The sequence below is a fragment of the Pygoscelis adeliae genome, unplaced genomic scaffold, assembly GCF_000699105.1.
Source record: "Pygoscelis adeliae isolate BGI_AS28 unplaced genomic scaffold, ASM69910v1 Scaffold77, whole genome shotgun sequence".
Classification (NCBI taxonomy): domain Eukaryota; kingdom Metazoa; phylum Chordata; class Aves; order Sphenisciformes; family Spheniscidae; genus Pygoscelis; species Pygoscelis adeliae.
Genome location: NW_008825216.1, coordinates 7,520,742 through 7,545,327, shown reverse-complemented (window position 1 = coordinate 7,545,327; position 24,586 = coordinate 7,520,742). Strand labels below are relative to the sequence as shown.

The 24,586-nt window shown below is 40.4% G+C and overlaps 1 protein-coding gene across 1 annotated transcript in view; it reads left to right on the top strand.

The window, feature by feature from the left end:
* The window catches only part of KIF25 (kinesin family member 25), a 36,973-nt gene extending 13,762 nt beyond the window's left edge, over positions 1-23,211 (top strand). The window contains exons 6-13 of the mRNA XM_009329255.1: positions 215-282; positions 4,780-4,854; positions 9,292-9,441; positions 10,516-10,692; positions 16,150-16,301; positions 18,843-19,040; positions 21,660-21,815; positions 23,054-23,211. Of these exons, the coding sequence (XP_009327530.1) occupies positions 215-282; positions 4,780-4,854; positions 9,292-9,441; positions 10,516-10,692; positions 16,150-16,301; positions 18,843-19,040; positions 21,660-21,815; positions 23,054-23,211 (1,134 nt within the window). The remainder of the gene's footprint in view (positions 1-214; positions 283-4,779; positions 4,855-9,291; positions 9,442-10,515; positions 10,693-16,149; positions 16,302-18,842; positions 19,041-21,659; positions 21,816-23,053) is intronic.
* The last annotated feature ends 1,375 nt before the right edge of the window (positions 23,212-24,586 follow it).

Sequence of the window (24,586 nt, the reverse complement as noted above, 5' to 3'; positions counted from 1 at the left end):
AATGTGTTTTGAGATCCTTTCTTGTTGTCTTGCTAGTTCACTGCAGTGTACAGTCTCTAAAGCCTCACATGCTGGTGACTGCTGGAGAAGGGCCTCGGACTTCACGATCCTTAATTACTGCTGTCACCTGGAATGTTAGAAATTATAAATATTTCTTTTTTTGTGTGTGTGTGTTCCTATGATATTAACTGTAAGTATTCTGTTATTCTCTTAGGAAACTGTCCTTGTAAAGTGTAGCCGTCCTGGTCATGCATCAATAAACAAGACTTTTCAGTTTGAGAGGTGGGTAGTTCTGTGTAGCAATCTGGATCGCTGGAAGATTTGTATAGTGAAGGCTAATTTTTTAGTAGGCATTGATTAGAAGGTAATGTTCATATTTTTTTTTATTTATGTGGTGTTCATGTTCTTCCCAGGACAGAATAATGCACTTCAGGATACAGATGACACATTTAGTCTTCCCTCTCAGTGAAGACTAATGATATGCCTAAGTTTGAAACTTGTGTAGAGACTGACTTGACCATCTTCACAGTCTGAGTAGCTCTCATGATCCTTACAACATGTTGCGAGATAGCAAAGTGTTATCCACATTTTAAAGTTAAGGACTTGAGGTGGATTGCGTGACTTCAGCATTAGACATACAGCATGACTGACCCAGAAACTGGACTGAGGACTTGTAAGACTCGATGTTCAGCCTTGCTACTTTTAACTTAGAGTTAAAATGTCCTGAACATAGACAGCAGGGTAGAGTAGCGGCATGTAAGTCAGCGCTCCTGAGGGAAAGGCTGTAGTGTGACCACTTTCTTTATTAGATGCTCAAGAATCCACATAGATGAGAGAGATTTTGAATGCACCAGCTGTGATAAGGCTTTTAATTGGTGTTTGTGTCTTATGAGACACCAGAGTCAGTCTGCAAGACAGAAAACTGCAGGGAGTCAGGCTGTGAAAGGTGCCTTATGTTCTTTCAGAATGGAGCTGACCTGAACCTCTGAAAACAGGAACAAAGAGATACATTAATACAAATGAGATCTCTGTAAATGAAGAAATACAAAATTTTGCCCCATGCCTTTTTTCTAATGCAAACTTTGCATCTATACATTGCAATGACTCATATAGTAGGCTCTCTACCCTGAACCATGCTTCAAAACCCTCTGGAAACAGAACACATGAGGACAATTTCATGCTTCCTTGCTTGAAGGCAAAACTTGATTTAAAGTCAAATGTATCCAACATGAATTATCTGTCCTGGTTTAAACTTAAGGTCTGAGCCTGTTCAGCCCAAACTGCTGTAGGTTTGCTAAACATTGCCAGTCATTCACCCTTTCCTTGAGGCATCTTTCTCAGATGCTGCCTCTTTCTACTTATGAAGTCTGGGAACTGCTGTTGTGTAGGCCACCAAACAACCGAAAATTCTGAGATTATGCAAATCTTAGGGAAGCTTTACTGACCCCATAGGTTATAGGACTCCCTTGATACAAGGTATATGCGATCTCTCAAGGTACATGGCCCCCTTGCATGTCTGCTAAGCTACTCAAAGTAATTCCTTTCACCCTCCAGCTACACCTAACACAGCCATACCAGTTGAAGTAAATGCAGAATAATGCTGGAATTCAACTCTGTAGAGCAAGACAGTTAATGGTATTGACACAGGATTCCAGAGGTGCTGTGACTCTGGACATGTGGTGTAGATCCTGATAATCAGGAAAAGGGTTAAAAAAATGTAAATCCCCCAAAGAATGCAGTTCTTGGGGAATGTTTTTTCAGTGTCCTAGCACAGCTCTTTTTTATAAACAGAAGAGCATATGGTTCTTATGAACTCAAAAATGTTTATTTTTTTAGCAAAGTTTTATGGAACTAATAAATGGCAAAATATTTGATTTCAGCTCAGGAAGAAAATTCCAGCTTTCAGCATGTTATGCTTTTATAATTTTATTGGCGAACCAGTTAGCAAAATAAAAAAGAAGCTCAGAATTTTCAAGGTGAAATTAACATTAATTGCTACACAGGGACAAATCTGTCATCACTCTGGTAAAAATACATGGGCTTATAGAAAGAGATTCTCCGGATTTGCTGCGTCTTTCATGGTCTCAGATAGCTAATTAAGTGGGTGCCCATGCTTCATCCAGTGCTGTGAATACAGTGTAGCATAAACTAGTTCAAGCCAACTTTAAACTACTTTGGGTACTGGTAGCATTTGAACTACAGCAGCTAAGTAGTGGCTTTAGGAAGTTGAGTAAATATTTGGAGTAGTTACTGTAGCATGGACCAACTTTAAACTACTTTGGGTACTGGTAGCATTTGAACTACAGCAGCTAAGTAGTGGCTTTAGGAAGTTGAGTAAATATTTGGAGTAGTTACTGTAGCATGGAGCCCCATGCCTTTCCTCTGAATGGCTACCCAGAACCTGAACCTGACATAGTTAGCTATGGCTATACTATTTTGCAGTGCAAACAGACTACTAAGACTGGTTGATTCTAGCCCTGGTTGTGGTCGGTAGCAATCTATTTGCCTTCTTAGACAGCAAAACCCATCAACAGCAAGTGAAGACAGTATGACTTCTCATCTCTAAACTACCTTTTTAAGTTTGGGTTTTTTTGTGTAGTAGCTCTGGGATGTTTTGATGTGTTAAGAAAAAAATATAATTTCAACACATATTGAGTTAGAAGCCTAGTTGGTTAAGATGGAGGACTTGGTGCTAATGAGTATTTCATTGATTGCAGAGGACAAATGAAGCAGAGAAAAGTGTTTGGAAGTGCTTTTGCTCTCTTATATTGACCTTACAGGTTTGATGTGCAAAGTTTACTGAAGCATATGTGTGTATGCATGCAAAGCAAGGATGGAGTATTGCTATTCAGTGTTTGTTTCCTCCCAGTACAAATTGTGCCACATCTCTGCATATTTGTTGGTTTCTCAGTGTAGTATGACAGCATATCAGTGGAATGGCAAGACAAGCAGTATTTGTCCATCAAGCCAGACAAGTGCTCCTTTCCTGATTAAAGAGAGTACATTTTCATGCAACTTACAATTAGACTGTGGAACACATTGCCACAGGATGTTACTCCAGGCCAAGAATTCAGCAAGATGCAAAAAGAAACTGAATACTAATTCTAATAATTTTTTTTTGAAACAGAGATTCAACTCGTATTTCAGTTTTGAGGCCAGTTTACAGTTTAAGGATTAGGATGAGACACAGAGATGAATTATTGTGTCTTCAGCCGCCATAGTGTTTCTTGCTCCTTCCTCTGGCTATTGTCAGGAACAAAATGCTGAACTAAGTGGGTTGGCTCTAATTCTATATCTGTTTATCAGTGATCCCTCTGTACAGTCTTATTTATGGAGAACATGAATACATAATCTACATTTGTGCAGGCTGTAGACGGTAGTGGCCAGATCCTGGTCAAATGTACAAAGAGGCTTGAGTAAATGCTAAAAAGCACACATACTATGTCTTAGTTCAGCTAAACTTGTAGTATCATACACAAGCTGTGGAATACTGCTAAGTGAAGTGTACTAGTATACTATATGCACAGGGAAGTAACTATGCTTTTTAATGTTTGCTGTTACCAAAATTCCTGTTTCTAATTAGTTGTTTTGCTATAAGCTAAAAAGAACACACATGACTCACTAGAAAGCAGAACTAAACACCAAGAAAAAAAAATCACAACAGAAAGATATCAGACAAGGAAGCTTTTTCCAAAGATAAACATTCATACCTCAAATACTTAAGTGTGGCTAATGACATTCATGTTTTAGATTCTGTTCATTTTGTATAAACAGTACTTGCTGCTGCAGGCTGTAATCTTGGGGAGGATATGTTTTTGGTGTGCTAGAGAAGAAATGAATGAGTTAGGATGTCCACATTTTATGATCAGAATTTCCTCCCTTTGATGATTTCCTATTTTCAGGTCTTGATTGTATGTTGTACAAACTTGATAGTTGAAAGGGTTGGAGGAAAAATTTCTTTGAAGAGCCCTGTGTTAGCTTTTTTCCCCCTTGAATTCGAAAAAAATTATGCGCTTGTTTTAGACATCATTGTTTTGGCCCAAGGATTGTACTGTCATTGCTCTTTTCTAAGAGGTGGAATAACTCATTCAATTTAATTGTCTTTCATTCTGTTTAAAAATTAGTCTGAAATCCACATCACAATGTAAAAGAAAGCCTTCCCTCGAGTGAGAAGTGTTTATTTCAGAGCAGATAGTTCAGCAAGGGTGGGGATGGAAATACCTTAGGCTGATGCTGCCCACAAAGACATTGCAGCCTTAAACATGACCCTCAGGGGCCTTCTGATTTCTGCTCTGCCACTGACTCTTCTGAGACAAGTCCTGAGGCAAGTTTGCAGCCTCTGTACCTCTTTTTTTTTTGCCAGACCTTATCCACATCTAAAGGGAAGCACAACCTGACCACTTCCTTCCTTAGTGTGACACAAAGGAGACACAGGCAGCAGGGATATTTCACAGTCTGGTAGGTGGGAAAAAGTAAGAGAGATCTAGTACAGCCTGAAAAAAAGACTTTGTCTGCCAGAGAGGCAGGCAGAAGGATTAGGATGAGCTCAGAGAGCCACAAGCGTACGCCTGCGGGTCGTTCCCTCCAGCACAGACAGCAGCCACTCCCAAAAAGTGTGCGAGAACCTTGGAGTTCTAATTTTCAGTCCCCTGACATAAAAATGTCGGTAGGTCACACATTTTATGTCACTGGCCTACATTTTCCCTAGTTTGTATTCTTGTATTGTGACAACATGTTTATATTTTTTTCTTCAGTTAATCATTGCACTTTGCTCCTCAGAGTTTACAATGCTTTGGAGTCTCAAGACACAGTATTTGCAGATGTGGCCCCTTTGCTAACATCTCTCCTGGATGGGTAAGTTAAAAGGTGGGAGTAAGAAAGTCAAAGGGCAGTAATCTACTGAAATCCATCAATTAAAAAAAAATGACTTAATACTGGTGGTCCTGTCAAGTTTTGTGGCTTTGCAGTTGCATTTTCCTGTTTTGTTTCTACTCAACACCAAGTGAATGTTGTTTCCCCATATAAGCGTGAAAACACTGTTGACAAAATTTAGCAGAGCAGACAAATTTAGGAAAAAAATTAGGTTTTTTTCTCTGGTCTCTTTCTGGCAAACTTAAGCATTGCTTCTAACGGAGGATACTATCTTTTTTTGTGTTTTGGTAGGTTATGTTTTAGAATTGTTTTTCAGTTGTAGACACAGTATGATACATCTTTTCCAACAGTGTTTTCATATATGAAAGACCTGCCAGGCTAGAGAGAATGCTCTCTGATCATCTGTTCTGTTTTGGTGTACAGCGCAGGCCATAGAAGGTGATACAAGCAATTCTTGGTTGAACCAGAACTGAGCATCCTCAGTCGTAGTTCTAACGCTCCTTCAGGCACTGGGGTTAAAACAGAATTCTGGTTTGAATACAAAACTGATCAGTTAACAACCACTAACAAATATGTGTAATTACTTCTAGCCACTGAAGTTCATGAAGTGTGATTCTTTATTTATACTAGAGCCAACTTAAGCTACTCTTGCAAAGAAGCCTTGAAGTGCATATTGTTATAATCCTTGAGGCTTGAACTGAGATTCATACAAAACTTCCCTTCTGCTCCTTTCTCACCCCTGCTCCAATTCCACTCGATTGTAGATGGTGGTCGTAGAGCTGTCATGGACCTTTCCCTCCCTGTAGAGGGAAAGCCAGTCTCTTTCCATCCGCAGTGGTATAGTTGAACAGTGGCAATCCTTGTTCCTGGCAGTCTGCACACGGAAGTTTCCAAGTCTCCTTTTCTTAAAAGCAGCCTAGAAGAGGCATATCAGGATATTGTAGAAATTGGGAAATCCCAGCCGTCCCTTTACACATGCCACAGAGGGCCCCACAAGGGCTACCTGGAGTAAGGGAAGTCCTATATGGCCCGTATGGTATTAGTCTAGTTTACCAAGGATGAGTAACCACAGTTGCCATAGCTGGGCAACCTAGGGACCACTGGGTTGGAGGAATTTGAAGAAGTCCTTATAACCACTGTTTTCTCTCTCTGCTTTTCCTTTTGCAATGAATGTAAGTTTGCTTTGGCTCAATACGTTGCCTGTGTATCTTCAGACGTATCTGATCTGTACCTTGATCTGTTGTACTTCCCGCTTTCTAATTTCCACATTGAGAGAATCCTGTCCTAAATGCTAGGATTTTTACATTCAGTTAGGAAATGTTCTGTTATTGAAAACAAGAGAGTTGTCTTGTTCTTCCAGAAGTGCCATTTAAACAGAAGCAGATTTTCAGGGCAGGTGAGGCTGTGTGTATGAGCCATGTTTCTCAGCAGCCTTCCCATTGTAAATGGGAAACAGACATACTTGGTCTGAACGCTGAAGCTTTTTGCTGCTCCTGGTTGTTTTAGTCTGGGCTCCAAAGTCGTCTGTAACAACTTTTAGCTTAAGTAGAAAGGAGTGCTCCACTCCTTTATTTTTTCTTTATTTTTCTTTCTTAATGAATTGTTTCATTTTTCAGTATAAATATACAGGAAGAAAAGATTGTCCCATATGCAAAACAGACAAAGTACAGCAGGCTTCAAAGTCTACAGTTAGCCATACAGGGCCAGCAAGGGAGTAAGATAACATTTCTTTTCTTTACAGCATTGAAGAATCAAACTTGTTTATTTATTTTAAAGAAGAATACATTTCTCCTCCTTTGATTTCCTTTAACAGTGTTCTCTCCTAGTGATAGCTTTGCTATACTGAACATCCACACTCTTTTCAGGAGAGATATACTACAAAACTGTTGGTATTCTAGATTGACAATAAGAACTTTTTGAAATAAGAATATAACCAATGAAGCAGAGTGAAGAAGGAGAAATGTCAGGGCACATAGGTGAATCATAGCCTGAAATTTTCAGATTGCTCTACTGTTGGAACTAGAGTTGGAAACTCTTATGTCGGAACCAGAACACCAATGAAGTAAACTAGGTAAATATAAACTAGTCTGCTGCTTGTCCTTTTGTTGAATGACCCAACAATTCATTCTCTCCTGTGCCGACTTAGATATAATACTGCTTTGGATAGTTTGAGCTCATTTGGGCTTACTGAAATACTGTTTTGGCTTTGGCAGAGAAGTTATCACTGATTGATACCTGATTTGCATCTCTATCTTCAATGCTACAAGCACCTGTCTGCTTAGCTTCTAATCATATCATCTATATCTTGTCAGAACTATTTTGTCCATGATGCTTACTTTCTAACAAGTAGCAATTAAGGCAAATTTGAATAGCTGGACTATATGAAAGTTTGAAGGACTTCTAAAAAGACCTCCATTCTGATTTTCCTAAGGAAAGCTACTACTTGCAAACTTCTGGCTCCCTTTTTGGTTCCAAAGATCTCTCAGATTTTGAAGCGGGGCTAGAAGTCTTAATAAGCTACAGGCTGGTGAGGCAGTGTGTGTTAGGGGTAGAATTGTGAAAATTGCTCATTGTTAACCTAGCTGAAAACTACCAAAATTAGTGGGAGCTTTTCCACTGACATAAATGCAAGTAGAATTATGCCAGCAGTGAATACTTACAGAAATCCCTTGTTTCAGATTTACAGCCCTGATTTCTAGCACATTTCGTTTTGCTGTAGTGCTCTTTATTTTCAGTTACAGTTATCTCCTTTACTTCATCAAATCTATGACTAGACTTCTGTTTTATACTCTGCACCCTGAAATGTGGAGGGAACTTACTATAGGTTCACTGACTGCAACTTTGACTTTGCATCCCCAGAAGGGGTACCCAGGTATTTGCTGTGTTACTTATCAGCCCACGTTTCTTTCTAACAAGAGAAAGCTTTCTAAATAATCCTCCAAAAAGAATTGCTTCCAGGCATGTTTAATATGCAAAAAATTGCTGCAAATATATTTCGCTGCAATGGCCATGTAAGTATTTCATTACTTGAAACCATAAATTTAAAACAATTAGATGAGGGGTCTTCATTGAAATTGCTGGCATGTGCTTGAAACATTTTTGATATGAGGAGCAGCATTGGATAACCAAAAGCAGCTGTTCAGGTCCGCCCATGGAGGAGGTATAGCTTAGGCAGTGAAATTGTATTCCCTGGCAGAACAGGAGCAAGCCCATTCTCGCAACTCGCTAGTAGAGCAGAAATTTCAGCATATTGCAAAGCACTCGCCACGTATGGAGGTTCTGCTAACGTTGTGTGTCTGAACAAACAAGATAATCCAGGGAAGGAGCAGTCCTGTCAGCGTAACTGCATGTCTTCCAAGAGTTTTTGCTGGCACAGTTCTGTCCTCAACACAGAGGTGCTGGCAGGTGCTGCAGCGCAGACGCAGCCAAGCCGGGACTAACCTTCAGCTGCACGGTACAGCACTGGTCCTCAATACAAAGTAGTACGGTGGCTGGAGACATTTGTATCTGCCCACTTGTTTTGCTTAAGATGTTGACTTTGAGCCGACTGTGTGAGAAACACACTTTCTGGATAGGATTCATACATCTAAATTCAGATCCCTGCGGCGCAGGCATCCACAACAGGGCTCACAGCTGTGGACTTTTTTTTTTATTATTTTCAGTGCAGAGAAACAGGCATTTTCAGAGTTCTGTTCATTAGATGTATTTTACATGTCTACTTCAGAAGATGATGAGTTGTGTTTCATAGGTGCCTGTACCTCTGCAGTGACACTGTACATTTTCACCTTATACAAGTCCATACCAGAGCAGTTCCTACCACCTTTATTCCAGAGTAGTCTTTTTGTGCATGCTTATACTGAACTAATGCATTTGGTTTAAAATTTGTGCCTCTTATTATTAGGTCTGTCTTATCTTTCCAGTGACTAAGGGCTGTGACTGATGAGCCTGCCTGAAAAAGACTACGAGAGCTGAAGAGTTTACTGTTCCCAGCTGTTAAGATACTAGTGCTGTGCTTTGCAGCATAGTACTGCAAGACAAATCAAACCCAGCCATGGTTTACTTTAAAATGCTGTACTGTAAAATGCAGGAGCTGATTAACAAGCAGCTCAGTAGTGCGTGAACTGGAAGTTGGGCAGACAGGAGGTGTAACCTCATCAGTCATTCCAAGCTAAGCGTCCCTTAAACTCTGCTTAAAAGCAACCCTTCAACTCTGCTTAAAAAATAAAATCTGTTTAGGCGACGTTACGAGAGCAGTACTTTGATTTCGGTCAGATTTTGAAATCTCCAGAAAGAAATCTGCAGGGGCAGTGAATTTTTTTTTGTTTCAGTTTGTGTTCCCAAATTGTTTGGGGTTTGACTTGCCACTTTACAAACACATTTGGTAATGGTAAAATAAATGAAGGCCCTTTTAATTTTCAGGTACAATGTGTGTATCATGGCTTATGGGCAAACTGGAAGCGGGAAGACATACACAATGTTGGGACCACGGTTAGAGGAGAACTTTGCATTCTCCATAGAAGATGAATCAGAACTTGGAATTATTCCTCGAGCTACCCAAGAAGTGTTCAGGTAAAAACTAAGTAAAGGCTCGTCTCAGTGGCAGTCACCTTAAACTTTATAGAAAGGATGAAATAATGTTTGTAATGTATTTATCATTACAGATTTCAGCTTCACAATGATTAAGATTTACAGCTTCTCTAACTGCCATTCTATATTTGAGTTTTGATACAGATTTCTAGTCTCTCTCCTGCTTAGTCTGGTTTTCTAAGAAAATAAGATTATGCAGTCTTGCTGTCTGTTATCTGTCCGTCTGTCTTTCAGACTCCTAATTAACTTTTGAATATGTTTCAACCATAGTTGTGGGAGTCCAAAAGATAATTAAGTTCTTACAAGTTTTGTGAAAATTGGCAATTGGATTAGATGAAGAGGATCCAGATTAGAACTCAGTCCCCAAGAAGAATGGTAGTAGAATTTTTAACCACAATCTGTTCTTGCTTTGAGAATTCTCAGATTTTTTTAGTTGAATGCATGATTTGAGCTGATGCACTGCTATGTTATAATGGAAGAGCCATTAGAGGTTTTTCCAGCTAAGCATATTTCTTTTGGAGAATGGTGTAAGATAAATCAAAGATCCAATTTTGTACCAGAATAACTGTAAATGCTCTCCTGAATAGACAAGCCCTTAATTTATGAATTTTCTGAGGCTGTGGACAGATAACCTCTTACAGATCTAGCTGGGCAGTTTACCATCTCTGCCTATTCATTGCTTGCACTCTGCCAGAGTTTATCATACCTTGAGCTCTGAACGCAGTTAACATCCAGCAGAGAAATGGTGTAAAAGAATCTTGAGGAAGGAGGGAGGCTAATGGAGAAAAACAGTTTAAGCTGGCACAGCTGTTTGGAAAATCAAGTTTTATTTACTGCTTCACGTATAATTTAACTGTATTCTGATTCTTCAGCTTAACATTAGCATGTGGATGACGCAAAACCACAGCTGCGGATAGTTAATAAGCACTTTTATCAGATTGTAATTAGATTACAATTAAAGAATAGAACTTTATTTACAGATTGTTCACTTGGGGTTTGACTTCAACATTTCTTGGCTTTTTTCTTTTTTTTTTTTTTTCTATTTTTATTCTCCAGGCTTATTTCAGAAAAGCCACCAGGAAGTTACTGGGTTGAGGTTTCTGTTTTAGAAGTGTATAATAATGAAATTTTTGATCTTCTGGCCAAAGACAGTTGTGGAAAAGTATTTGGTGTCAAACGCGATGTTGTCACAACCAGAGAAGGAAAGAGCGATGTTCCGTTGCTTACGCATGAGTAAGTACACGATTTGATCCTTATCATCCCACCATGATCTGGTTTCAATGCAATGTATAGCTGTCACGAAATTGCATTATAGGCACCAGTTATCACTTCTAAACAATGAGTCCTAACCATATGCAAAAGAACAGTTCTCACTGTTTCCATGAGCTCAGTCTATTAGACTGCAGTTGGCGGCAAATGTCAAAATACTTTCAGAAATAACAGTACAATTAGTTTGGGTTATACTCCTGTGTTAGGCATGTTCCACTCAGAATGCCCGAAGACAGCTGTGTATCTCATTGTTGCTGGATCTAGAGCATCTTGTCAGATGTAAAAAAAGGGGTAACCCAGTCACAAAGTGCTTTCCCTTCAGTCTTACCAAATTATAAAATTTACAGGTTATAACGGAAACGTATGTACGTCTTGTAGATTTTTGAGCAGCTGTAGAGTGTTAGCTTTCCCTACACACACTGAAGTTAAAAAAAAAGTACTTTAGAAAGAGTAAGATTTTAAGTTATCTTTTAATACAAATACCCATCTTGCACTGCTTAGTATTCTGTTTTCATAACTGGAGGCATTAAAGTGGGAATTGATATGCTGGTATTTGAACCCCTAGTTCTTGAAAATCCAGGTTCTTCAAACTAAAAGCTAAGTAGCAGCTAAGCTTCTAGCCATTCAGTTTTAAGACGTATACCTTCCCAGTGTTGGTATATGGTAAGTTTGATTCTTACTTACACATCTTGATGGTGTAGGGAGAGCTAAGGTGTTTAAGGCTACAGCTATACTTATTTTCATGCCTTCTTGTACTTACTAAGCATTACAAAGGCTTGTTCTAGTACACATGGGAATGATTCTTGGTGTTACGTATGTGTAGTATACAAAGCAAATGTATAATACTTTCTTGTTATGTTAAACACCTTGGCTAACTAGATGGTAAAAATCACATGTTCGTAACAATTCATCCATTAACAAGAGTGAATCTGTTTCGGATGCTTCATTTTAGTAATGGCTGTGTTGTTTATGCTAGTTTTAAATCAACATTAGCAAAAAAAATAATGACAAGCAGTACTAGCGGCATGTTGTGGATGGAGCGAGACTGCACTTCACTTGTAAGAAAGAAGCAACAATACACTTCGATAGAAAACAGTGAGTTAACAAAGTTCAATGGTAAATGCGACAGTGGTTTAACAAGGCTCGATAGCAAGGTACACGTGATTATTTACTGCATAGAGGACAGGGTCAGACAAAACTGTCAGGGAGACCCTCCTGTTGAGTCACGAGGTTCAGAAAGGGCCCCCTTGCTTTCTAAACTCCTTCTCAGAGAGGAGTCCACGTACGGCTGGATCCAAACCTAGTCCCAGACTTGGTCAACGGTTTATGTCTAAAGGCTTATATGTGCGCAATTAATCCTTTATATCACTTAGCTAAGATTTCAAAGTTTAGCATGCTATTAGTCACTTACTGAGGATCTGTTGCGGCAAAGAATCTCTCAACCTCGAGGAGTAACCTTGAGAGGAGTCCCTACTCCAGGGGAGGTCCCGCCACGCAGCCTGCTGCCACGCAGGAGAGCTCAACAGGCCCTGGGCTGTCCACTATTTATAGAGTAAGTCATATTTGCATACCAGCAAGAGGTTTGGGTCACTGCTCCAGACAGCTCTTGGCTACTGTATTGCCATCCGTCCCCAAAGCCCAGCTTAAGCTGGATGCTGCCATCACGACCCCCACGGGTGGTCACTGCTTACGTGGGGCTTGTACACCGCCACATGGCACCAGAGCAGTGGTGCTACCCAGTGGAATTACACTACTGGACATCTCCCTGTGAGCACCCAGCATGTGAACAGATTCTAGAAGTGAACATTTCTGCTTGTGCGCTACAGAGAAGTCTAGAAACTTAGAAAAAGTGTTCTGCTCCTTGGCCAAATAATGTTTGTGAAAAGAAACATCTTGTCCTATTGAAATGTAGCACAGTATTATAGTGTTTTATGTTTCTGGGGAAACATGATGTTTTTCTTCAATTCTTTATAATAATGCTTGTCATGGTCTAATCTCTACTTTTCCAGGAGGAATTAGAAGTCAGATATGAAAAGCATCCCTCTCCCCCCTCCGCTCCCGCCAATTAAAATAAAATGCACCCTCAGTGGAAAATAATTCAAGGCAGTATTTTTGTTTTGTGGGACTTAGTCACATAAGCAGACTAGTAGTTGTTTGTTTATGTGGGTTGATGCTATTGCCAGAAAACCTTGATAAAAATACAAGAATGTACTGGAGAGTTGCACAAACATACTTTTATTCTACCTAGTTATACGCATTTATTGACTTGTATTTTCTAGCCATTGAACTGTTCATAGAAAAGTGGGAGCCCAGAGAAATTGTAAAGTGACTTTCTTCACCATGGGGGCTATATAACTCTCCTTTCTTTCTATGAAATAATAATCACTGCAATATTCTAGAAAGGATTAACATTTGGATCTGGGGTATGCCTGCTCTTCAGTCTTAAGGTTAAATATGATTTCCAGAGAAACTCTGCATCCTTGATTGCACTCTGCATGCTCCATCAGAGCATGGAATGAATTAGAAATGACTGGAGCTTGATGTGATGAATCCTTTTGCCCTCTCTGTCTGTATTATGCTGACTGGTGGGTTTCTCTCAGTCTCTGTTCTTGGATTTCCCCAACTGTGACTCTACTCCAACTTTCAGCGTCTGGTTAAGGCTTTGCTGTCAAGGGAATGAAAAACTCCTTCAGAAGAGGTTGGGAGTGCAGCCTAACCTATGTATGCTGAATCTTTCTTGAAGGAGCTAATCTTTTTCCTTTGACTAGAGAAGAAAAGAACTATATGACTTAGAAAATGAAGATGGGTGCATATAGTGTGGGTATGATGGGAGTTAAATTTTTCCTGCTTCATCAGAACCTCCAAGTAATTTTTGATTATGGTATTTCAGTAACCAAGAGGCTGGCCTGGTTTCATTCCTGAAAAATGCCTACTCCCCTTCTCAAGGGAGCTTTGCATAGTTAGTGGGTGACCCATCTCTTTTCCTAAGCTTTGGGGAAGGGAGAGGTGAGATGTTGCTGGACTTGTGCCACAGAGACAAGAACTAAAAGCTGCAATAAGGTTTCATTTGTCCTTCTAGTTAATAAAATGGCTGCTCTGTTTATTTCTGTAAATTTTAATTTATGGTAAAGGAACCTGGTGCCTTGAAGTAAGCACCTCTTAAAAACCGCTTATCTCAATCAATTGATAAATACCCAATTCTAATGCAAATATAAATAAGAATATGGACTTGTATTTAAGTTACTTAAATTACAATGCAAGCAGTGAAAAAAGTCCAATTCATAAACAGGTTATATTAATAATTACACATAAAGGTTAATAAGAAAAAGCAAACCCAAACAAAGTAAGGGAACCACTGAATGAGGCCACCCAGCTGCCCGAAATCTAAAGTAAACAGCTGGTGCTTTGAATAAAAACACATCCTCATTTGTGATAATATTTCATCTAGAATGTATTGGCCTGCTGGGTCTCATTGGCTTCTCCATATATCCATTAAAGTACAGTAGTCTCTTTCCTGCTAACATGTACATCTTACTGAATCACAAAAACCTCAGTCTCTTTCTTCTTTTATGGCTTGGTTGACTTTGGAGAACATTCAGCATCAGATTTTTAACCTAACCACAACAGGGCTTCTCTGTAGAAGATTCTGTAGAATCTGGTCCTGGAACATGCGGTACATACAGCATGATAAAGTCGTAGAGATTATACTAAAAAATTATTACTGTCAGCCCTGCTGAGAAGCTACTGTGCCAAGCTTGCAGCACTGGGCTGGGAATGCTTTTTACCTCCAAAGTCAACTGCGGTTTCCCAGTAGGTGACCAGCACTGACAGCATACCCTGAGGCCTATCTCCTTCTGCTAGTTAGAGGACAGCAGCTTGTAGCACTGACCCCTTGCCAGTGCACAGCAGCAGCTTGCAGAAGCCGATTGCCTGTTGCTACATCCTAGCGAAGGCTGCTTACCTCTCAGGCCGTCCAGTCCTGGCTGGCTAGCCATTGGAAGCTGCAGTTCAAAACTCAGGAAGGCAAGATCTGCCCTCCTTGGACTTGAGGCAATAGTCAGATCACCCCAGTGTGAGGCTCTGCTTTCTCTGACAGTAGGAACTAGAGCCACTGCTTCCCTGCTGGTGCCAGGTCAAACAACCAGGGAGACACTACCAGTGGATGCACAGAGGCAGAGATATTACAGGGGAGGCCAGCATGTGCGGCTCAGGATTGATCGGCGAAGTCTATAGTGATCATTTAGCTCCTGCAGCCCTGGTTACACAGGGAACTGCCTTTAGGTGGCTGCTTCTCTTAAGTGTCTATAAGCATAGTGTTTTTCTGTTCCTAAGATGCCCTTGCTTTATTTTCAGAGGAAATTGTTTTAGCCGGGTATAGCTCTTTTGTCTCTCAACTCTTCAAGTATGGCTCTTCTAGCATAAAATAAGTTTGTGCCCTGAAATCGGCCAAATCTAAGTCAGGCCTTGCCTTTTATCACATGCTTGCTTTTGCTGACTGCAGCGATGTGGAACCAAGCCTGTAGCCTGTCAGGAGAGTTATTAATGCGTCTAGTGTTACAGGGCATTCAGTAACCAGGCTGTGATACGCAGTCATAATAATTTATACCCCCATCTAGAAACTAATGTTTAGGTGATGTAACTTGAGTGATTATTGAAGAAGGCAATGCAGTGAAAGGAAAGGGTAGGCAATCTTACCTCATTTGTTTTAAGCATCACAAACCTGGGGGAAATCACAGTGGTTTTTTTCTTTACCTAATCAGTTTATTTCACTTTCTGTGTTAGGTTTTTGCCCTTCGATTGGTCATATTTGCAGTATTTCCTTTAACTGGAAAAGAAAACAGATAGTCCGAGATAAAATGGTCTACAGAAACTTATGCCTGTCTATTCTGACACTGTGCTGGAGTCCCTGCTCATTGAACAGTGGAATTGAACTTTTTTCCAAGGATTCTGGATTTAATTCCAAATGTGAAATATGATTTTCAAAGGCCCAGAGAAATTTCTTTTTTTGCCCTAATTCTGTACCTCCCAAAGAACAGGAGCTACCTTAACATAAACTGAACAACGCCACTTCTGTAAGACCAGAGATTCTAGGAATGTCTTTTCTTCTGAAGTGTGGAGGTGTAGAAATTTCAGTCACTTCTAGAGCTGAGCTACAGCACCTACAGACCTGCAAGGCTGACGGGCCACTTCTTCAGCACTTTCAGTACTACATGACAGCTTTTGTCTTGAATTTGCATCTTGGACTGTATCCCACCTGAACAAGTCTATATACAGTTTTCTGTGCAGCTGAAAACTGAGATTACTATAAGAAGTTAGAAGAGTGAGGAAGTGGAAATGCTCAGATTGACATCTACGTTGTCAGTGTTCTCATGTGATTTTTACTGTGAGTCAGTTAAATCTGCTTGTTTCTTCATTTCCTAGGACTGTTGAAAATGCATCTGAATTTTTGCATCTAGTCAACAAAGGCCTACAGCTGAGAGTCAGGCACCCAACACTGGTGCATGCTCATTCCTCTCGTTCTCATCTGGTAGTTACCTTGACCATAACCACAATCGTCTCTGGGGATAACTTTGGTGAGTAGGATGTTACTAAAATACATGTAGAGCCAGTTGTTTTGTGAAAAACAGTCTGTGGACCGAGAGATTTTCAGATTGTTTTTTCCTCTTTTTTCCCACGTTTAATACATTCCCTCAGTTCTTTTCCACTGTTTAACTTCTGCATACCTTCTTAAATAACAGACCAGTTTGATGTCTAAATGCTACTGAAACTTTCACTTTCATAACAACTTTTCAATTTTCTTTACATTTCTTGACTTAGAGTTCTTGAAGTTTTATAGCATGAAACAACTAATGAAATAAATTTTATTAGTAAATCATAAGGTAAGGTATAAGATAAGATAGAAAAGATATCAATAAGATAGTTACTCAAATACAATAGTTAAATCACTTTGTATGACGTATCATATTCATGCTAAGTTTGTGGTAAAGCTAACCATGTGTTTTAGGGATCATCATATGCTTTGTTTTTTGGTGAGAGAGAATTTTTTTTTTACCCGCTGCCTTGCAAAAACGTCCATTAAATTCAGCGTCTCTTGAACTGTTAATAATAGGCCACTGTAGGAACAAACATAGTTGTCGTATTTACTATGGCAAAACCTGTATTTCTCCTTTTCATTACCACACCAAGACTTACCAGTTTATTGCTTTAGGAATAACTTCAGCTTCTGGGGGTTAACTTTGTTTTCTTTTGCTCATGTTGTAATTAGGCTCTCTGCTTCCAGTGCTGTGGTCTATCTCCTTCATACTCTGCAACAACAATATGGTTTTAGAAAGTGGAAAATATTTAACATTTTTTTCCCGTAGATTGCTATCAGAAATTAAACCGACGATATTAGTAAAACAGAACAAACAGTGCCCTGGCTTACCTATGGGCCTTGCCAACAGACACAGTTACTTCACAAGTTGCAGCTCCAGCGTTCCAGATGTGAGCTCTAGCCAGTTCCAGATTCTTGTCAATCAGACAGATGTTACTTTTCAAAACACAGTGTGTGCAGCGTTAGCGCATCAGCCATCCGGTCTACTCAAGACTTCCCTTTGTCATTTGGAATTGCGGTCACCCTACTACGCCGTGTTGTCTGGCAGCAAAGCTCCATAGAAATGTCTGATTTATGTTGAATGCAGACTCAGGCTTTCAGCTCATAGCGCATGGATGAAGATGTGCAATATGGGGGGGCAGAGCAGCACTGCAAATGGGACCTCGCTATAGCAGTGTGACAGCGCATTCTGTCTTGTTTAAAAGGAGAAACTCCTGATTTAAAAGCTAGGTGCAATTGTCAAATATCTCAACACCGAAGATGTAAGTCACTAAATAAAAAGTTGTAAAGTCTGTAATGAGTTCTGCACCTAAAGCCAGGGTTGACAAGCCAGCACATTTTCAGGTTTGATTAAGGTCTTTTAGCATTTTGTTTCAGTAATATCTGTTGTTTGAGGAGAGCAGTTTCTTAATTGCCTTGTCTCAAACTGAAGAGGAGTGAGAACACTTATTTTTACACTGTATGGCCTGAAGCCATTTACTTTGTGTAAACCAACACAGCTGCTCCATCTACACTGTGGACAGCTAGCTCGGGTTTTAGCAACAGCCTAGCTGGAGAGGTACAGAGCGCTGCAACCCAATTCAGTCTGTTCCTTACTCAAGTTTTGCAGCTGGGAACTTTGTACTATTGCAACAAGACTCTTTAAGTCACCAAGAGAGTCTGTTGTCTCTATTACCTGTAGCAGAGTGTGTGCCTTTTATTCTTTTATGTCTTTCAGAGAGGGAGCGGATGAAAAGCGAAACACTGAAGGGAAAAAAGCAAAACTGCTTTAGGAAAGCCTTTTGCATATACTCCTGCTAAGCTAATGTCAAAGCAGCTTTCCCAGAGAATCTGTCTTCCTCTTCCTTCCCAGCAGAGCGTGAAAGCTTGATGCTGCTGCTGAGGAAGAGGAAGGATATGAAGCAGTCTAATGCAGCTACAGAACTACCAGGAGTAGTAGGTAACCAACCTCAACAAGTGGGAGTAATGCTGTTGAGGCTAATAACTCATCATGTGGAGGTGCAGCAGCGGCATATGAGGGCTGAGGGAAGTCTAGAGGGAACAGCAGCAAAGGACAAAATAGAAGAGGCAGGATGAACTTGGTTTTTTTGCCAGAGCACCAGCAGGTGATGTTTCAAATACACAGAAACAGACTTCAGAGCTTACTGCTCCCAAACATTCAAAATCTCACTTTGGCTTCAGTCAATCTAAAACATTTAAAAATGCCCTTTAAAGTCCTTGCTGGACTCCTGTTTCTTGTTTTCCACATAGAAGTGTGAACAGCGAGGATATTAGATACAAGAGAACCTACACCCAAGTTTTGTTACCAACTGGTATGATCAGTTTGATGAACAAAACCTTAGATAAGATAGAAAAAGTCATTCAGCCTGCCCGTGCCATTGATTCTGACTCGTATATTGCTTCTGCTAGAATAGCCTAAAACAGCAGATACTGTACTTCCGCTATTGATGCCCCATTTTTCCCCATCTCAATTTCCAGTGTCAGCGAGAAGCTCCCCTTGTTTGTTTTTTCCATTAACCAGGTACTTCATGGGAAGATGAACAAACCAGTCAGAGACTAAATAAAGAGGTTTCCTGCACCTTTCCACAAAAATTGAGAGACAATAAATCCACCTCTTCTTCCAGAGCCTCTTCACCGGCACAACTTGAAGCTGCTGAGAAACTGAAGCAAGTCAAAACTAGATTGCAGCTGGTGGATCTGGCTGGTAGTGAGTGTGTCGGTAAGCGAACACGTCTGTTTACGGGCATGGATCCTCCCAGATCTAGGTTACAATAGTTGCCTTTACCTCTTTATGCAGGGATATGTGCTACCCTGCTTTCACACAGGGGATGGTTTAGACCCACAAATTTGTGGGCCTGATTGTTCCAGTTTTACACTGGTACAGTTTAACAGAAAATCTCACTGCATAAGCCTAAAATAAGCCCAGGGCAGTTACCCATATCATAGGTATATTTGTTCAGGCTGGTTTTATTAGGCCTGTTTTCCTACTCTGAAAATTAGCATGTCTTTGTACAGAAATGTTTAAAATGCATAAATTATTTAAATATTACTAATATCTGTAATAATTCATATCACCATGTGTGGGTTTTTCTGCCTTATTGTGGAAAAAGTCTTGGAGGAAGTTAGCGTTGAAAAGATAATATTGTTTTCATTGTTTCTTCAAAGTATTTTCCTCCTCCCCTCTCCTCTGTGCACACAATAATTTCAAAAACTTGATTATTTCCTAAAGGACAAGCTTTCTTACCAAGAAAAGCCATGCAGCCAAATGTACCATTCCAGAAATAATGATTTGAAAACTGAACCAGTATTATGAAAGAGTCTTTTACTTTACTGCCAAGAATTCTTGCTGTTGCTCACTGTTAAGCTCTTGTTCTACAGAGAAACCTAGTATAATACATTATTTTTTTCATTTGCTCTAAGTGCTGGAAACTGTTTAGTAAACATGTAATTGAGCAACAGTGTGTGTGTGTTTGTTCCCTCAGTTCAACCAGGACAAACACTTACTTGGTTTGGGGCTCAGTGGGCCAGATCCTCCAGTGAAGCCCAGAACTGTGCTCACTTACATCAGTGTTAGATGTGGCCCAGCACACACATCAGACTAACTTCTGCCATCAGCTATGCTGGCGGAGATTTGAAGATGTTGGTCTTACTCTGATAAAAGTGAGGGCAGCTGTTAACTTGTAATTGTTTTAAAGTGTGGACAAATCTAAGTGCGCAGCAGTAGCAGGCATCTCTCACACTTTAAATGTACATCAGCTCCCTGCCTTGTTAGCTCCACAGCCATCCTGGATCATTTACAGCGTTTACTAAGCAGTCCCTGTTTAGCAAACTAGGTTTCAGTTTGAAAACCCGGCTAATGCTTTGTGGAAGTTCATCTAACCAAATGTAGATAATCAGCAGTTTAAACATGTACCTCCTCACCTATTGGCAGTTTTCTGCTTTAGGGTGATACCCATTGTCTCAGGAGTCCACCTTCACCAACTATAAAAGAAGCCTGGGGATGGCTGTAGACACAGACCCCAGTAAAGTTAGTCTGAGATACATCCTATCTCAGATTACTGACACACTGTGGGAGGGTCTTCCAAACTGTTTTGCTCTGTGCCTCTCTGCAAAGGGACTCTACCATTCCAGCCCCATCCTCTCCCACAGTCGTATTTCTCCAGCCCTCGCTGTCCAGAATTCTGGGTTGGTTTTTTTTCTGTTCATGTGCTTTTTCACGCTTGCCTCTTGAACGCCTCTCTTTTTCTCCCAGTTGGGAAAATACTGGCCTAAAGGGAAAACAAGATCCCTAGCCTCTGTCTGTACAGCCTCTTTGTTTCTCTAGAGGTGGGACAGAAAGCAGCTGAGGAAACTGTTAGCCCGTTCTGACCATCCCACTACCGTTAGCTCTGCCTAGCATGGATCATGTGCTCTGGGTAATGAGAACTGACTGCAGATGCATCTGTAGCTCATCCACTATCCTGAAGAAAGGTTGAATTTGAATAATGTGATGCTAAATGGTAATAGCAAGTTTCTCTTTCCCAAATGGCAGAGGTAAGGACAGGAGGAATTAATTACTCTTAACTGCACACTCATCAAGACTGATCATAGAGTTGAGCTTGCAGCACCTCTTGAAATTGGTGCAACTTGATTTGTAGACCAAACCTTTCCAGTGTTGCTCAAGGGCAGCATAGCTACGTACCACCATGCTGGGTGGATGGTAGAAGGGCATCGTTTTCCTGTATCGATTTCCTTACAGCAAATCATACCATGAAGAACAGCACCTTACAGACTTTGGTGAACAAAAACTCCTCACACTTACGGCTGCTGTACAGTTTTGTTTTTGCAGCTTATGCCATCAGTGTCACTCCTGTTCTTCCTAAGGGATACAGACGGGGCAGTTAACTATTATAAAAAATGGTGGAACACAACAGGGTTCTCTCTGGAGACACTGTGGACTGATGTTTTCAAAAGCAGCGCTGTCTTGTCTGATCTTACAGTGTTCCTACTTTCTCAGTTCCATAATACATACGGAGCCAAGATGCATTGTACAGCTGAAGAGATCAACTTTAACATGAGATACTTCAGACCATCTGCAGGCACTGAACCTTCTTTAACCTTCCTTCAAAGAGGAATATGAAATATTCCTGAATATAAAATACTGAACAATGCATTGGCAGCCTGGAGTAAACAATGACTACATCTTGCTTTTGGCATAGGTGGACTAGAAGTCATGGTTCAGAATTTGGGTTCAAAAACACGGCATCAAAAGTCGATGATACAGCAACAGAATTTTTCACAATTACAATTGAAGCAGCTTTGTTTAGTCTTACCATTGCCTTTTTCTACACTGTACCAGGTATGTCTGGAGTGACAGGTGCAGCACTGAGGGAGACATCATTTATTAACCGCAGCTTGTCTGCCCTAGCAGACGTTCTTGGAGCAATAGCAGAACAGCGATCTCATGTACCATATCGAAACAGCAAACTTACGCATCTGCTTCAGGACTCCGTAGGTGAGGGATTATTCTGACTTTTGTTTAACAGCATAGGTTTATTTTCTCAATCTTTCCCCTCCTTTGTTGTGTAAAACTAGAGGATGATCTTGTACTCCTCCCTTGTATGTGGGCCTCAATTCAAAGACTGGCTTTGGAGCAGCGTGAGTACACTGTGAGAGTTCTGAACTCCTCCTGAGTTTGGCTAAACCTTGCTGTTTCCAAGTTTAGGAATACAGTTGGAATAATCACAACATCTCTAATAGGATCGTGTAAAGGATAATAATTGCATTTCACTGGTGTTTCAAGTCAGGTACAGTTTACAAGTTAAGCTTCAATCTTTATTCCTATAGGGTGTGGTGACATATTTGCACGTTCCTTAACATTGTGCCCTGTAGCAGTAAGACAAAGGAGGGAGACAGAACATATGCATGGTACTGTGCTACAACTCCTTTTTGTGTTTGGGTCACCTCCTCTTCTCTAGCTCTGCATCTGTGCAGAAATAGTTTTAAAGCAAGTGTAATTCCTGCAGTAATGTCAGATTTGTGTCCAACCATATAGTATATTAGTCCATTTTTCTTCAGCCAGAAAGCATCAGCCCTTTAGTCTCCAGTTCAAGGCATTGACAGTGACTGAGGTAACAGTTCTTCAGAGCTTCTGAAAGACTATTAATTTTTCCTTGAACTTTGACTTTCACCTAGTGCTGGAGTCCCCAGTGTGAAAAGGGAAAGCCAAAGAAAGTGAGTTTAGGAGCTATGTTGTATGGGCACTGAGCTTGGTTTTAACCATGCCTGGCATATGACTTGGGTGACACTGTTTAGGTGAAGTGTTGAAAGTGGCAATTTCCTTGTTTGTTTAATCATTCTCTGTGAACTTCTAAGAAGTCTGTTTTGCTTTATTGTCACACAAATAAGCCCTTTTGCCATTACCCCGAATTTACAAACATTTGACAAAGCTTAGTGAAGTGCCCAGACCCATAACATACGTGCAGACTAACCGGTGAAGCTATAAAGGGGGAAAAAATCTACATTACAAATCGTGAAACGTTTATTCCACTGGGGCAAATATCATATTGTTAGATATAGACTTCCCTTGAAGGAGCTGTCTGTTTTCAACAGCCATCTTCACGTACAGTCTTCTGCTTCATAAAAGCAATGTTAGCCTATGCTCGTCATTGTGTAGATCAATACATTACCAGTGTATAACTTACTGAAAATAATGAGGTAAATAAATATGTTTTGTCTTTTTCCTGCTTTTAGGAGGTGATGCTAAACTGTTGGTCATGCTGTGCATCTCTCCTGACCAGAAATACTTAACAGAATCCATGCAGTCTCTGGGATTTGGAGCTCGTGCTCGGCAAGTTCAGAGAGGACAAGTCAAGAAAAAAAATTTCCCAGTGCAGAGTAAAGCAAAATAAAACCTAAGACTCCTGTGGATTAAAGTATTATTAATGAGTTCCTCAGACTGAAATGTATATTGTTGTCCTAAAGCCATTCTTTTAGATATCAACTGCCAGAGAAAATAAACAATCCTCAGTATGGCATTAGTAAGCCATAAACCTGCTGATAATGTTCTTGCTCCAAAGATAACAGCAAGTATTGACAACAGCTACCAACCACGATGGGATGGCATAGAAATAAATCAGCCTTTTTTAGGAAAGCTACTTCAAGACATGGTTTTGGTGATGTGTTTCCTTTGGGCAAGTAGAACTAAGTCAACACAGCCCTGATTTAGGACCTTTCACCCTTGAAAGGCCAAGGGTGCATTCTGTTTTCTCAGTAGAAGACAGGAGTCTAAATACCATTCCAGTGCTTCAAAGCAGCAAGGGAAATACTTCCCCTCAGCTTGGATTAAAATGAGACACATCATCGTGGCTTGCTCTTCTGTCTCGCACGGATGGGGTCATTCCTAACGCACTATCAACAGGCAGGACTGTAAAGGAACCCATCAGCTGTATTGAATGGAGTTCTGTTCTCTGCTTTTAGGTAGGAAATAATGGCACTAGTGAGATGGAGAAAAAGGAATAAGGCTGTATCTGTTATCCCTCTGGAATGTAGCTTAGGAAGCAAATGAGGGATTATACAACTTTTTGAAAACACACTCGGGTTAAATGGTTGGAGCGAATCCCAACTCTGCTGAGTTCACTAAGACTACAGCTTTGCCTGTTTTGGGTTTCGGGTTTTTTTTGCTCCACGAGTGCCGAAAGGCCCTGAACTTCAGATCCTAATAGCTAATGGGACCTAACTGGTACAACTGTTTTAGTAGAAGTCTGGCCTGTTGTTTCACTTACATTTCTGAAGCAAGTTAACCACATCACAACCTTAAAAAAGGACAACTACACACTTCCCATCCATCACATGAATAAAACATCAAAAATCCAGCTTGTGATATGGTGCTTGTCATCTTCAAGAGGCTTTCACCCTCTTACACCAACGTTGAGGCAACATCATGCAGGGTTCGTGAATGAAGTTACATTGGGAGAAGTTTCAAGGAAATTTAAGCAACGTTAGAGATGAGAAGTGGTTCTGAGATGAGTAGTTGGGTTCAAATAACATCTGATGTGTTTTACGCGCTGCGTTATTGCTCAGCAAAGGCCTCAGGATCCACTCTGAATTCTTCCCTCCAGCAATCACTCTGCTGCTAGACTGGGAGAGAGGTCATTGGTAGGTCACTGCAAGAAAGCTTAAATTGCAGTGGCCTGCCCAAAAGGCTGGAGTTTATAGTACTCCAAGTCACTTAACCTTCACAAGCATAAATATTTATTCAGAGATTATATAGCATACTATTATTGG